The sequence below is a fragment of the Aethina tumida genome, chromosome 2, assembly GCF_024364675.1.
Source record: "Aethina tumida isolate Nest 87 chromosome 2, icAetTumi1.1, whole genome shotgun sequence".
In the NCBI taxonomy this organism is placed as follows: Eukaryota; Metazoa; Arthropoda; class Insecta; order Coleoptera; family Nitidulidae; genus Aethina; species Aethina tumida.
The window spans coordinates 24805914-24820357 of NC_065436.1; the positions used below are offsets into that span (position 1 = coordinate 24805914).

The 14444-nt window shown below is 28.2% G+C and overlaps 1 protein-coding gene across 2 annotated transcripts; it reads left to right on the top strand.

The window, feature by feature from the left end:
• Nucleotides 1–1862: 1862 nt before the first annotated feature.
• On the top strand, nucleotides 1863–11986 carry LOC109596579 (sialin). Of its 2 annotated transcripts, XM_049963135.1 has the most exons (11): nucleotides 1863–1885; nucleotides 1931–2003; nucleotides 2412–2584; nucleotides 2995–3366; nucleotides 3690–3774; nucleotides 4969–5189; nucleotides 5268–5414; nucleotides 7407–7539; nucleotides 9652–9807; nucleotides 10434–10519; nucleotides 11587–11986. In XM_049963135.1, the coding sequence occupies exons 2-11, from the start codon at nucleotides 1988–1990 to the stop codon at nucleotides 11839–11841; spliced, it is 1644 nt and encodes a 547-aa protein (XP_049819092.1). In that variant the 5' UTR covers nucleotides 1863–1885; nucleotides 1931–1987; the 3' UTR covers nucleotides 11842–11986. The 2 variants fall into 2 exon arrangements, with proteins under 2 accessions (XP_049819092.1, XP_019867704.1); XM_020012145.2 differs by lacking the exon at nucleotides 1863–1885 and having other exon boundaries at nucleotides 1920–2003.
• Nucleotides 11987–14444: the final 2458 nt, after the last annotated feature.

Genomic DNA, 14444 nt, shown 5'->3' on the forward strand with positions numbered 1-14444 from the left:
CACAAATATAATCCAAATATAAAGAAAAAAATGTTTTAAGGTAATTAAATATTTTAGATAGCATAGTAATTCTATTTTATTGGCGTACAAATTTATATATTTTTATAAAAAGACTGAAAATAAACAACATGTGATATTCTTTATTTATATTTGCATATATGTGATTGTCTGCGTCATGTTACAGTTATTCGTAATATCGCATATGTACAAGCAACAAACACATTTGCAGAATTTAAAGCTAACATTACCTAGAAGTTTAATATAAACCAAGATGTGTTCTAGAGATTTATTACTGTATAACGGAATAACCTATTAATCTATTCTTCTTTGCATGTGCAATCGGTTAACAAAAATTACTTTGTCTACGGGTTCTATATAACATCGATTCAACATTTCGATGATTGAACCTGACCGAATAGTTGATGTGAATGGTACTAAACGTATTTTCTGCTCACAATTAGATTCGACAACACACGGTGCTTCACTGAAATACATCCAGTGAGCTAACATAAGCGGCTTATAAAACAAATCCTGGTAGATAACTTAAATCCTCTACTTCTTGTTTCTTTACATTCACTATAATCTACGTTGCATTGTAATATTAACTTAATACTACACTTGCTTAACTAACATTTAGGTAGGTAGTAATATATTACCTCTGCTAAATAAATTATTTTAACAAAGTTAAAACCAAATAGTTCTGACAGAATTGTTGTAATTTGACAAACAAGAAATTATACAAAATTTACTAATAAATTGCATTTAATTTTAGTTATTTTAAATTTAAGAGATTTTAGATAGTGCGAATACGTAGAAACGCTAAATGTAGTTTATAATAGTAAAATATATTTCTTTAATAGAGAAATTCTTGGAACCTCTATTATTTCTATAATTTTTTAAGTTTTTTAAAGAATATAATTAGATTTTATATTATTAATACGTATTTTTAAATACTTACAATTCTTTAACACTAGTTGTGAATTATCGTGGGTAAAAAATACATAATTTTGATAGTGTATTGTAGATTTCGTCGAATTGAGACTCTCGCAACATGAAAGTTCTGGCGCCATCTATATGAAAAACTCCGAGTCAAACATTTTCATGCACAGGAAACCCAGCCGGTTGTCTAACCTTCAAAAAAGTTTTCTATTTATAGAGTTACAGAAAACAAATGAAATTAGAGTGAATTCTATTAAAATTCGAAAGAATGCGCAACAATTGAATATGACGGAAATAATAAAATTTAATATTTCTTTACCACTCCTACTGATGGCAAAGTGATCACAGGTAACAAACAAACCTATAAAATAGAGAAAATTTATGGATCTTTTCAATAAGATAAAAATAGTTATTTGATGTATTTTCCCAAATAATCTAACTCTAAATTTACAATATTCATTAAAAAATTGAGATAAATTAACATTCCTACCCCGATATCAACAATTCAAGTAAAGTTAGTGCAAAATTAAATTTTATTGTACTCGTATATTTACCATATGAATTATACTTAATATATACTATAAATTAAAATATAAAATGTAAAATGACAAAGAGATAGACGTTAAGCTCGAGTTCATTGCCAGATGGGCTTATCTCAAGACATCCATGAATAAATATCAGTGTAAGCCTCGAATACACTTTAATTGAAATGAAATGTACATTGAGAACTTATCATAATCGATTTTAATATTTTTTTCAATTTTGTAAATCGGGGTTTTATGGTATTCAATTATGCTATGTTATCTGCCGCTTGTCTTGTTTTATTATGTAGTGACTAAACCAGTTCTAAATAACGAAATTCATTGTTTTAATATAAATTAAATCAGTGTAAATAAAAGACTAATTATAAACGAATAAGCAAACAAAATGATATAAAAATTAAACAGTAGGTATCGCTCTAGATGTATTTTATTTATTGCTGAAAATGTAGTTGTAGATTGACTATTAAATTTTAAGTAGTGAGAAAAAGTGACTTTATAACGCTACAATGGAAAAAATTAAAGGTAATTTTTATTAAAATTTATACTTCATTAATATTACATTTGGTTATTACATTTTTGTATTATTATTAATATTATTATAATATATTTGTGCTTGTGTTTAACTGATGTATATTAACCATTAACATAATCGAAATTAATCTCAATGAAACCGTATTTCTGCGAATTAATAAAAATAATAAAATTATGTTATACTAAAAACCTATTTATTTAAATTGAACAATAAAAATCCATTTTATTACGACAGTCGATAAACACTAATAACATTTTACAAATTTTTATTATAGTGTTTTATCATGCTATAGAATTTCTCTAATAATTGATGGATACTACTGAAAACTTAATAATAATATTTTATGCATTTTTTTAATTACTGATACCAACAAATTTATTTATTGTTTCTTTTCTCAGATACCACAGAGTGTTGCTCAGCACGGAATGTTTTATGGTATTTAGTTTTTACTGGATTCGCTGTTAATTATATGATAAGGATTAACTTGAACATTGCTTTAGTTTCCATGATATCAGCGAGGCCAAAGGATAACATTACAATTACGAGCGAATGTCTCGTGGACACCTTAAGCGTAAGTACATATTTGACAAACTAGGATTTCTCATATTACGCACGTACTAAGATTATTTTGGAAAGATAATAATAAACAATATTTACTATTATATTTACACAATTTAGGTATGTATTTAACAAAGCTTCAACAATTAATTAATATTTTAATAGATAATTTGCATAAAACGGCTAAAAATATTGAAGGCAATGTAAACAAAAATTAATTTATATCATATTTTAATGATTTTATAATTTTTATAATCACTCGACATTTTGACACATAATACTATTTTAATCAATATAATCTGTGACATAAATGAAATATTGCATACTTTTAACTTCATTTGAGACATTTTGATCAAAAAATTGTATTAACAATTTAGACTACCTTGAAATTCATTAAATATAATATAAATTATTATCTTCTAGATTGAGCCCACAAACATCACATACAATATTACAGAGAAGTCTTTAAAGGACGATATTGTTACAACAGTCCTCTCCACATTTAACACCACTGAACAGGAATTAAGCAACAATGAAGAAATCAATCTTGCCCAAGATGAATCGAACAAATTTGATTGGGATGTTAAGCTCCAATCCAAAATCCTCGGTAGTTTTTTCTGGGTTCACTGGCTTACACAGATACCCGGAGGTATTATGGCCGGAAAATACGGCACAAAATTGGTGTTCGGAGTGTCAAATTTCTTAGGAGTTGTGTTGTGTTTTGCCATTCCGTGGAGTGCTCATTATGGTGCATATTATCTTATTGTCATACGGGTACTTCAGGGATTATTTACCGTAAGTAACCATTATTAATAGCATGGTCCATTACAAAAATTAGTCAAAAATCTTTAGGTACCTCTTTGATGTTTGCTTGTAATTCAAGTATGTCGCATGTTATCCTGCTTTTGAATGACAGTTCTAGTAAATCAGCACTACGTAATGGTCGGATTTCTGACTACTCTGTATCATTAACCAGACGAAAATCCGTGTTAATCAATAATTCATCCATCATCAAACGTATTTGATTGGCTTATATTTGCATATTATGCCCTGTCATTGCCCTTTGAAATCAAACGTTATTTGAAATCATTTAGATTTACTTTTGTTTATCGTTAAAGGGTGCGTCATGGCCTGCAATGCATAACATGACTGCCAGATGGATTCCTCCAAATGAAAGAAGCAAATTCGTAACAGCGTATTTAGGTAAGTTGCTAATTTAACAATGGCACTCCACTTGGAGTTGTTTCATTTTCAAAATCCAAAAATAAATATAAAAACATATAATTGTCGATTATGTCGAACTGTTTGTCCCAAATAGGTTATATTAGGTGCTTACTATTATATCTAAACTAAACAGAAAAAACTTGTCCATAGCCCATTTTTTTAAATTAATTTCCGCATTAATGTCTCTTTATAATCTTTTTTTTTAATTATCATTTATGTCCTTTTTGTTTCACATACCTGTCTTAAATATTTCAAAATTTATAAGAAATATTTTTATATCTTATCTAAAGATGATTTAATTTATTTCACATTATATTTTTGCAAATAATGATTTTTGAATAATGAATAAAATAAAATAATAAGTAGTTATTATTTTTAAATTCACCACAAATTACTAGCATTAAATATAAAATAAAAAAATGTTTGAATGTTTATTATTGCAACAAATTTAAATTTCAATAAATTTGAAATCATTAATATTTTGAAAAAAGGATTAAGTGATGTGATGCAACTATCACTCAAAGGATGTTTAATGTTGGGCTGAAATCTTTTTGTTACACTGACGTGTTTCGGATTTTCATAAATATACTCAATAGACAAATGATTAATTTTTTTTCAATTTGTATTTTACATACTATATAATAAAATAACATTTAGTTATCAGTTAGTTAGTTAAGCGTATTTATAAATATTTTTCTATAATTTAAATAAATGTTTACATATTTATGAATTTCATTTTAAAAGCTTGAACGTTGTACAAGAAAAAACAGTGGTTATTAAATAATAAAAAACTGAATATAGAGAACGTAATAAAATTTACATAGTTATTGAATATAATTTTTCTTTTCCATATCGCGAGTCACAATTTGCACTTTGGAACTTTCTAACAGAGTTTTAATTAAGTTTTGAGAAAATATAAGCAGTTCGGTGTTAAATTACATAAATGAATTACAGTTTACACTAAAATCATGATTTGAATCCTAAGAGGGTACCTCAAATTGTATATTAACAAGACTGAGTTTCCATGTATGTAGATTAACTGTTACGTCTTAGTAATTTAATATTTATTTTACTGATAATAAATATTTTTAAACAAAAGTTGCTTGTTTATATTGTTATTCCATTCAAATTATTATTCAAATATTTATTAAAAAATTATTCGTATTTCAACAGGCAGTTCGGTTGGTGCAGCCCTCACATACCCCATGTGCGGATTCATAATAGACAGGTGGGGGTGGGAAAGTGTTTTCTACGTTTGTGGAGTGTTGGGAACCGCTTGGTATGCATCCTGGTGGCTCCTTGTGTACGACAGTCCCGCCGAACATCCCAGGATAACCGAAGATGAAAAGGAATATATTATGAGCAATTTAGGAGAGAGTTACGCCAAAAAGAGGGTAATTATACAAAATTCGATATTATCAAATATGGCGAGGCATAATCGGAATTGATTTTTTATTTTTTTTCAATTATAGCCGCCGATCCCGTGGAAAAATATCCTAACGAACGGCACAGTTATAATGAATGTTATTGCACAATTCGGGGGAGTTTGGGGATTATTTGCGCTAATGACGCACTCGCCAACCTATTTCAAGTTTATTCACGGATGGAATATTAGAGCCGTAAGTAAATAATCATAAATGTTCAATATAAACGTTTCACTACAAATTCTAAATATAATAAATAATTTGCTAACTAATTAAATATTGAATTTCTTATATTAATATAATTTAACAAATTAAATTTAAAAACAATAGAAATGCGTGTGTGCTTTCTTTAATTAGATAATGTAAATCTTGTATTATTTTATATTTATAATGTTTAAAATCACTTTTGTATTTCAGTGTTGTTTATTTACAATGTACATTGATATATTTGACTAGTTTAATTAAACCATTGATTTAATTAATAATTCATTTATTAAATATATATATATATATATATATATATATATATATATATATATATATATATATATATATATAATGAAATTTTCAGAATAACTCAACTTAGTAATATATATGGTGTCAATTGTTTTTGGATAATTTTTGGGTCCAGAATCTAAAATAACTATTAATTTTCTCCTGTCAAAATTAGTTTTGCAGATATGTAAATTTATATGTACACCTTTAAGTTCGTTAATAAGATGTTGAGGAATTGTTAAATCTGTTTCAAAATATGTTTATTCCTTCGTTTAACGTTGGTAATTCTGCACCATCTGTGACAGATGGAATGGGAATTCTTCTGAATGTGGTGCAGTAGTTATTGTTTCTAACGCCGGTTATATTTACAACGTGAACACCAAAATACGGTAGATAAGTCAAAAATAGATTTTCTACATTCTTTCAAAGTATATTCGCCATAAATATACCAAAATTGTTTGGGTGATTTGCAAAGCTACATCTGCTTGTGTATAGCACAGTTTTAGTTCAGTGTTAATTCTAAACAACGTCAAAATCAACAAAAAATTATAATATAACTTAACTGACGAAAGCTCAATAATATGATGAGTTGTGTAAGACATAGGTAGAAGGTAATATGGGTCCAATCGTGGGCAAGTTTATGTGGCAACTTACATTTTAATTTTAAATATGAAATTTCAATTTTCAGTTCTTTGCTTTCCGACAAAAAAATAATAATTTGCAGATCGTGGTAATTCTTGAAAAGAATTTTATTAGTCCAAATTAAATTAATGCAATTATATAAAATGTACTTAAATAATAGTTTAAGTAAAAGTTACTTCAGTATATTACATGATTAATGTAATGCTTTTTTGTTATCTATTTGATTTACTTTTTTAAGTATTTGTTACTTTAATGAGTTTGTTTTTAAATAACCTTTAAAAAATCATACATCCTACAGGTACATGTTTCATAAACAGGAGTTTTATTATGTTATATTTGAAATTCATTCATAACATTATAATTTATCCTTTATATATTAAATTGTATAATTAATAACATAATTCATAACAACATCAATATGGTTTCATAATTCCAATTAACTATTTAAAAATATTTATATATCAAACTAGAAATTAATTAATGGTCCAGCGGTCATATAATTGTTTACCATACGATATAAACGTTTCATGGACTTCAGATGCAATTATTGATATCAATCAATGGTGTACAGAAATTTAATCATATTTCCCGAAAATCAATTAATAAACGTTTAACCATTTGGGCAAATCGTAAACAATAACATTAATATTGCTTAATTTACACCATTCTTGATCAATATCAAATTATATTTATTGATACAATAATTTATAGTTTAATAATGGAATATGGTGAAACCTTTTAATTTACTAAATTTGTTGCTGTGTATCCATCATGCACTTATAAGCAATGAAATACCATAATATTGACACTAACAATAGGTGTCATAAAGATTAAGTGTATTAACCTTTATACCTTTAAAAACATGCCTCTAAGTAAGAAATAAGAAACAAAATAACATAATTAAAGTTTATTAGCTTAACATGAAAATAAATAATCATCATTTAATGAAGCAAAACATCAGATTTTACTCAATTTTGTAAAAACAATAAAGTTTAATATTTGAAGGCGACCATAATAATGAACATTAATGTTTATCTTATTTGTTTGTAGACGGGACTTCTATCCGGAATGCCGCATATGTTTAGGATGCTCTGGGCATTCATTATATCTCAGCTTGGCGATTATTTACTAAGGACAAACAAAATGAGTCGAACCAATGTGCGGAAGTTAGCCACCGCTATTTGTAAGTAATTCTTAATGCCGATTTATATTACGTAAATTGTATCCTATGGTTAAAATTTGTGTTTGGATCGTGTTTAGGCCTAGAAAATTACCAATTAGATGGACAAATATTTATCTTGTGATATTAGTTGATATTAATTTGTAGGGTGAATATTAATTTTAATTAAATTTTAAATGTGGCTGAAATCACTTTAATTGACACATCACTGAAGCGAAATGGTAAAAACATTGAGTGATTAAACCTTGATTAAATGTTCTAGTTAAGTGCAAAACGAATAAAAAGCGCCGAGACAAAATAATCCGTTTACCTCGCATTTGACGACTTTTCGCATTACTAGCATTAAGATACTTTAAATAATTAAATAAAGTTTTCAAATGGATATAAACAAGATCAATTCAAGAAGAAATCTATTATTCCATCAATCGTTAACAAACTTATATTGGAACCTTATAGCATTAATATAAATTTAATTTTGGTTTCCAGTTTTTGTTTGCTAATTCACCGATTATGAACAGGATGTAATAACTCATTCCTGTAGACTAGTTTATTTTAAATAATGTACGAAGGCCTTTCATAAATAATTTTCTTCAACATCGCATTTAGGTTCTCCATGTATATTATAAGTTTTCATAATCCTAAATGATGAAGAGTGGTTATTAGCTTCCTTATTGTTTTATACTAGAGATTAGTGAAATTTACGTTCCCTTTTATAACAGACCGAGGCATTTTTATTGTATCGTTATCACATTCATTGTGTAATTATTGTGTGATGAGTGTGGTTCACTGGACATTTAATTTATTTTCCTAATAAATTGCGTCAACCGTCGACATATTTATATCTATATCTTTTAATAAGTGTGATACATACAGCGTGTTCCATTTAATGTGGAAACACCCCCGCAACCTTCTTATATATAATTTGAACAAAAGCTCAAAAGACAGACGATAAAAATGCCTATCCAAGTCATTATACATCGTTGTCTTTATTACTCAAAAGGGGTCTACTATTAAGATTTTTTTCTATCTCTATATATCTTCTTCTTGTATAACCAAATTTTTATTAAAAAAATATTTTTTATGTCATTGAACTTTTCATTTCTTGAAATATGAAATTCTAAATTACATTTTTCCCATAAAGCAAAACATAAGAAGTTAAAAATGTTTAAGAATAGTAGAAACTGAATACAAACTGATTATGAAAACTAAACTTTAATGTAATATTTGAAATAAATAAAATATACAGATAATCGAGCATTTTATTAAGTACATGCTCTAACACCATCTCTGACAGTCATCAGTTATGTTCCCCCTGATATTCTTCAAAATATTTCTCTGTATCATTAATCAGGTGTTTTAATGAACCAAAGTCACATGCTCCATGTTATACCCTCTACAATTTAAGATTTTGACAAAGTTTATCATCTTCAAATACTTGTCTCTAATGGACATACGTGTACCGTACTTCCCACTGTGTAATGTTGTTAGACAGAATAACTTGCTGGTACAGATATTATGCAATTTTACTTCCAAATCAAGAGTGGTTGGTTTCTTGGAGGCATTCTGACTAACTTTCACTTGATTTGATAACTAATGGATACAAAATCAAGATAGGCATCCATTCTAGAATATACAAGAACCTATTCCTTAAACAACATGGAACACAGCCAAAATTTGCAATAACGACGCCTTTAGAACTCTTCATGATCTACCGAGAGGGAGATATCGTGTGCAATAGAGACAGGAAGTCTCCCACCATGTGATAGACTTCTACTGTCTCTGTCATGTATGATGTCTCTCTCTAAATTCAAACGGGTCAAACGCTTTTCCTGCTGTATGTATATGTGTAAGAATTTGTTATATTTTATTTAATTATATTTATAAAAGGTATTTATTATCACATAAAAATAAATATTTATTATTATTAAATCAAGTTATATAAAATATATTACAGTGGTGTTTCTATCTTAAATGAATGAATGAATGAATGATAATTAGAATCAAATCACCAAAAATAAAACAAGAACAGTCTAATTCCTCTAGATGATCGTAATCTGAACACACAGAAGTAACTGACTAATACGTACAATTAATATAATTTTGTTATTTGTCTAGGTACCATGGGCCAGGGAGTTTTCATGCTAGGACTGGCTTATTCCGGTTGTAATTACACCGCCGCCATCGTATTTGTTACTGCCGCCGTCGCTATGCATGGTGCGGTTTCCACCGGACCATTAGCCAGTGTAGTGGATATCAGCCCTAATTATGCCAGTAAGTTACCATTCCGTTGTTCTTTTTTTCGATAATTGAAAGTTCCAGGATTTGTGAATGTGTACAATGGAAAGGAACTAATCGGATTGTCTTACTAAATAGTTTAGAAGTGAAACGCAAAATAATGATCTTATTCTCGGTGTTAGGTAATCTGATTAAATTTTTTATGCTCCCAATTAATTTCGAATTAGTTGGAACCGTCTTCAAATTTGATAATCGCTTGAACAAAAAGTGTTCGTGATTTTTCGGCCATTAACCGGATATTCACTTCCATTGATTCCAAATTAAAAGTAACTATCTATAAAGATATAATTTTGTAAAAATGGACACCGGATGTTTTTATCGGTTTTATGAAGGTAAAGGCCAGATTTTATTGGCTCTCATGTATGTGGATCATGAGAGTGGGAGTGTTTCTTTGACAGTGGTCTTAAATTTGAAATTGTCAGATAAATGTTTCCTTTTTAATTTACACCACACCAGTTCAACATGATATAGTGGCTTAAAAGTATTGGGGAAACATTTTTCTGGTTTTTTTTCTCATTATTAGACAAGGAAATGTGTTGTTGTCACGATGAATTATTATTTACCGATTTTTAGCTAGAACTTATTAGTCAATATTGTTTTAGGTGTGATACTGGGTATAATCAATACCGTGGTGGCGTCTGTGGGATTTATGACACCAATTTTAGCAGGGTATTTAACATACAATAATGTAAGTACCAATAAGACATTGATATATAGAAGAACCACAATCAATATGTCAAATTTTATACTTATCGATATCTAATAAAATGTCGCCATCAAACTTCAGCATCAGATTGACACACTAATATTAATAATGCAAATTTTGAGTTTTGTAAGTCGTAAGCGGGAAAAAAATATTCAGGACCAGTTTTCGAATTTACATAAAGTAAAAGCAAATATTTATAGATAAATATGATATTACATCAAGATGTGACGCGACGGATTTATTAAATTGAAATATAAATTCAATTTGAATACGCATAAAAGTTGTTCAACTCTTCGGACAAACGTGAATGGAGTTTAAAGCGTGAATGTATTGCGAATAAATATTAACATTTGAAAATAGTCCTTTAGACAACATTTTATGGACGTATAATCAAGTATATCATTTTTATTTACTTGTTGCTTTATTTTTTATTTATTTATGAATATTATTCATCCCATTTGGTTTAGTTTATTTATTTATATGTTACGAGTATTGATAAAAATATTAAATAAACTATTGACTTTTAAACCTACATTTAAAGTATTTTTAACTTTTTATGATGATAATTTTTTCAGAAGTCAAATTGTCAATTACATTTTTATTTGGCTTTTAAGAAATTTAAAATTAATAAAAAATCAGTAAATTTACCCAAATGTATACTATTTTTTGCAATTTTATTATTATCAATAATTAAGTGTGAATTAGGTTGTTTATTGTGAAACTTAACCTAATTCAATTAATGTAATTTTCTGCATCACATCGTCAAAAGTTACAAGACCCAAAGGATATAAACAGCAATATTAGTTTACTACAGTTCAGACATCAAAACATGATTAAATTATTGTTGACTTTAACTGTTGACTTTAAATGTTGACTGTTTAATAATAATAAAAAAATATCGTGAATTAAGTAAATTTTAGTAATTCATGAGGAAAGTAATCCCATTATTTCCTCACCTTTATATGGTTAAATTAATTATTACTTTTAATTTTACATTGTTATATTACTAATATTACTTTTATAATTATAATTGATTGATTTATTTTCAGCAAACCGTCGTTCAATATCAAAAATTCTTCTGGGTGGCCACCATCTTACTCTTTGGAAGCGGCATCCTCTATACTTTGTTTTCTAATTCGGAATTACAGCCGTGGAATTCACCACAGAGTGAAAACGACAAACCGGAAGAGGAATTAATGGTAATTAAATCAAAGAAAACAGAGAAAGAGGAAGACAATCAAATAACGAAAAACTACGAAGTAACTTCAGTTATTTACACAAATGATACAGATACAGATAAATGAATATAATTAATTTCAAATTATAACTTGTAAATGTAGTAAAATTTTAAGGAAATTGTCACAACAACTGAATTTAATTTATTTCTTGTTCACATGCATTTTGTACAAAACATAAATATACAATTAAATATAACATTTCCACATTTAAGATGTAGTTTCATTAAAATAAATATTCAATTTGTCTCATAGAATATGTATAAGACAGTCAGACATTCGCAGATGACGGATCTTTTCCGTAAAGAGGCTTTATGGAGCTTTAATTTCCATAATCTAATAAATTTATGAAAATTTTGGCGTACTACTAAGCTCGATACCTTCTCTAAAATCACAATTCGATTTTCTATGAAAATGATTTGCCTTAAATTCACTTTTTTAATAAAAATTATATTTTGGGATGTGTTAACATCTATATGGTGAACAAATAAATTATTTAATTAGTAATATCTATGAGTACTTCTTTTTTATGACTCTGGCTTAATTAATTTTGCTGAAACAAAAAATAGATTTAACGTAGTTAATATACTTTTTTCCAGTTTTGTCAAAAACTCATAATAAATCCATGAAATTATTACAAATTAATTATCAATGCATGAACTATCCAGCTTTCTTGATAAATTTGCCTTCTAGATTGCAACTTCTATCAATAGACTATTGTCCTAGTTACAAGTCATTTGTGTGTTGTTAGAAAACTTGAAATAGGAGTTGAGTATACATTTATCTCCAATTTGCAACTTAGAACAAAAGAAAATAGAGGGTTAAAATTGTTGCTGCCAACAAGAATTTTATCAGATACATTATAGAGCACAACTTGATCCTCATCAAGGACTAACTAGTGTTGACCATGATATAATGTGAATGTTTTTGTTTTATTTCGAAAAAGTCACGAACGTTAAGATTAGACTTATTGAGCCATTTCTCAAATTGGCTACTTTTGGCAGCGTGCCGCAATGCTGAACGTGAATTTGTCAACTGACTAGCGTCAGCGTCTGAACACAATTTTTCTTGCACTTCTTAAAACCAAGTAACAAATATAAAAAATTCCGTGCTCACTTTTACAATTTGTATTTATACGTGTACAAGAGAAATTGCGCCTGTTTATTCTGGTGTAATATTTCCAGTTTCCAGCTCTGTGAAAGCTCGGTTCGAAAACTAACTGGTTCTGCGAAAATTATATGTTTTGTTTAGCGGATGCTCTATCATATTAATGATTTCCTGTAACAATTTATTCCTCACCTGATGAATCATTCGCAGTGATTAAATGTAGGAAACCATCCATTACGACAATTTCAAAGTGTTTCAGCAAATTTACAGATTATGTTAACAGCTGTGAACATTTTAATAAACAATTTTATTACAAAGTAAAAGTTTAGATTTTGTTCTTAGAAGGCCGATGAATATTACTGAAATTGTCTGTCACAAACTTTACTTTCAGGCAAGTGAAGCTTCGGTTACGGTATTAAAATAAAATTTTAATATGGTAAAGAAAAACCCAGTTCCTTCAAAATATACGATTCAAGGGGTCTTTAAACTTTTGTCCTGCATTGTGTGTTATTAATTTTTAAATTGAATGGATAGAGTTTAATATTGATTTATGATACCAGATAACTTAAACTGTAGAGGGTAACATCTGTTTCAATTTTATAACAAATTTGTGTTTGAACTGCCAAACTTTATTGCAATTAATCGAATAAATTGTAATTTTATATCACAAAAAATATCCATGAAATTTCGAAATAATAATTTAAAATGACGTCGTGTCATTTTTAATCTATGTCTTAAGTAATTTTATGTTATGAATATTCGATTTTGTTAGTAAGTAAAGTTTGCGATGTATGAAATATAATTAAATTAGTGACTTAAACTAAACTAAGTACAGTATCACATATCCAGTTCACTTGACTTACTTTATAACACGTATGTCATTACCAACGTAATTAGTTTGTTGTAAAACCGTCGACATTAAATGCTGGATAATTAAGTTTTTAAAAAATCGAAGAGACAAAATTAAAATTAAGTGTCAGCATCACGCAAATGAATAAATCCTGCAACTCTCCCGGGCATGGTTTTAATGAAATTCCCAATGAACTCGTTGCAGAGCCCTTGGAAAGGAAATACCCTGAGTTCCAATATTACCACACTTTTAATAGAATAGCTACTTAAAATTTTTTTAAATATATACAATTATTACCGTAACAGCATTTTTCCATTTAGCTCTTCTCTATAATTTTAATGTTTAACTCAATAGAAAAAAACTAACATTCGGAGTCCGTAAAATGCGATGAGAAGTTGTACACGTGAAATTTATCCAAATTCGCCAAACTTGAAGCGACATTCCATTAAATGTCGATTATCTCGCCAATATAGGCAAAACAAAATTAGGATAAGATCATATTTAATCGGGGATGGTGTAAGCGTCGACGGACAGGACGCATGGGACAAAGCGCAAAAGTGGAAATTGAGCATTTGCCGCGGCAGGACGTCCAGTAATAGAAGCTCTCTAACCAGTTTGGCGCGTACCTCTACTCGCGACGTCTACCCGGTCCTCAACCATTAAAAGAACTTTTTCCGAAGCGTAAACAAAAGTGAATTTTCATATGACACATCAA

Bases quoted from the DNA above. Each gene is read 5' to 3' on its own strand.
- LOC109596579 (XM_049963135.1), top strand. The intron at 2,585-2,994 runs GTAAGTACATAT...ATTATCTTCTAG, and splicing joins GTCTCGTGGACACCTTAAGC to ATTGAGCCCACAAACATCAC. The intron at 7,540-9,651 runs GTAAGTAATTCT...TTATTTGTCTAG, and splicing joins GAAGTTAGCCACCGCTATTT to GTACCATGGGCCAGGGAGTT.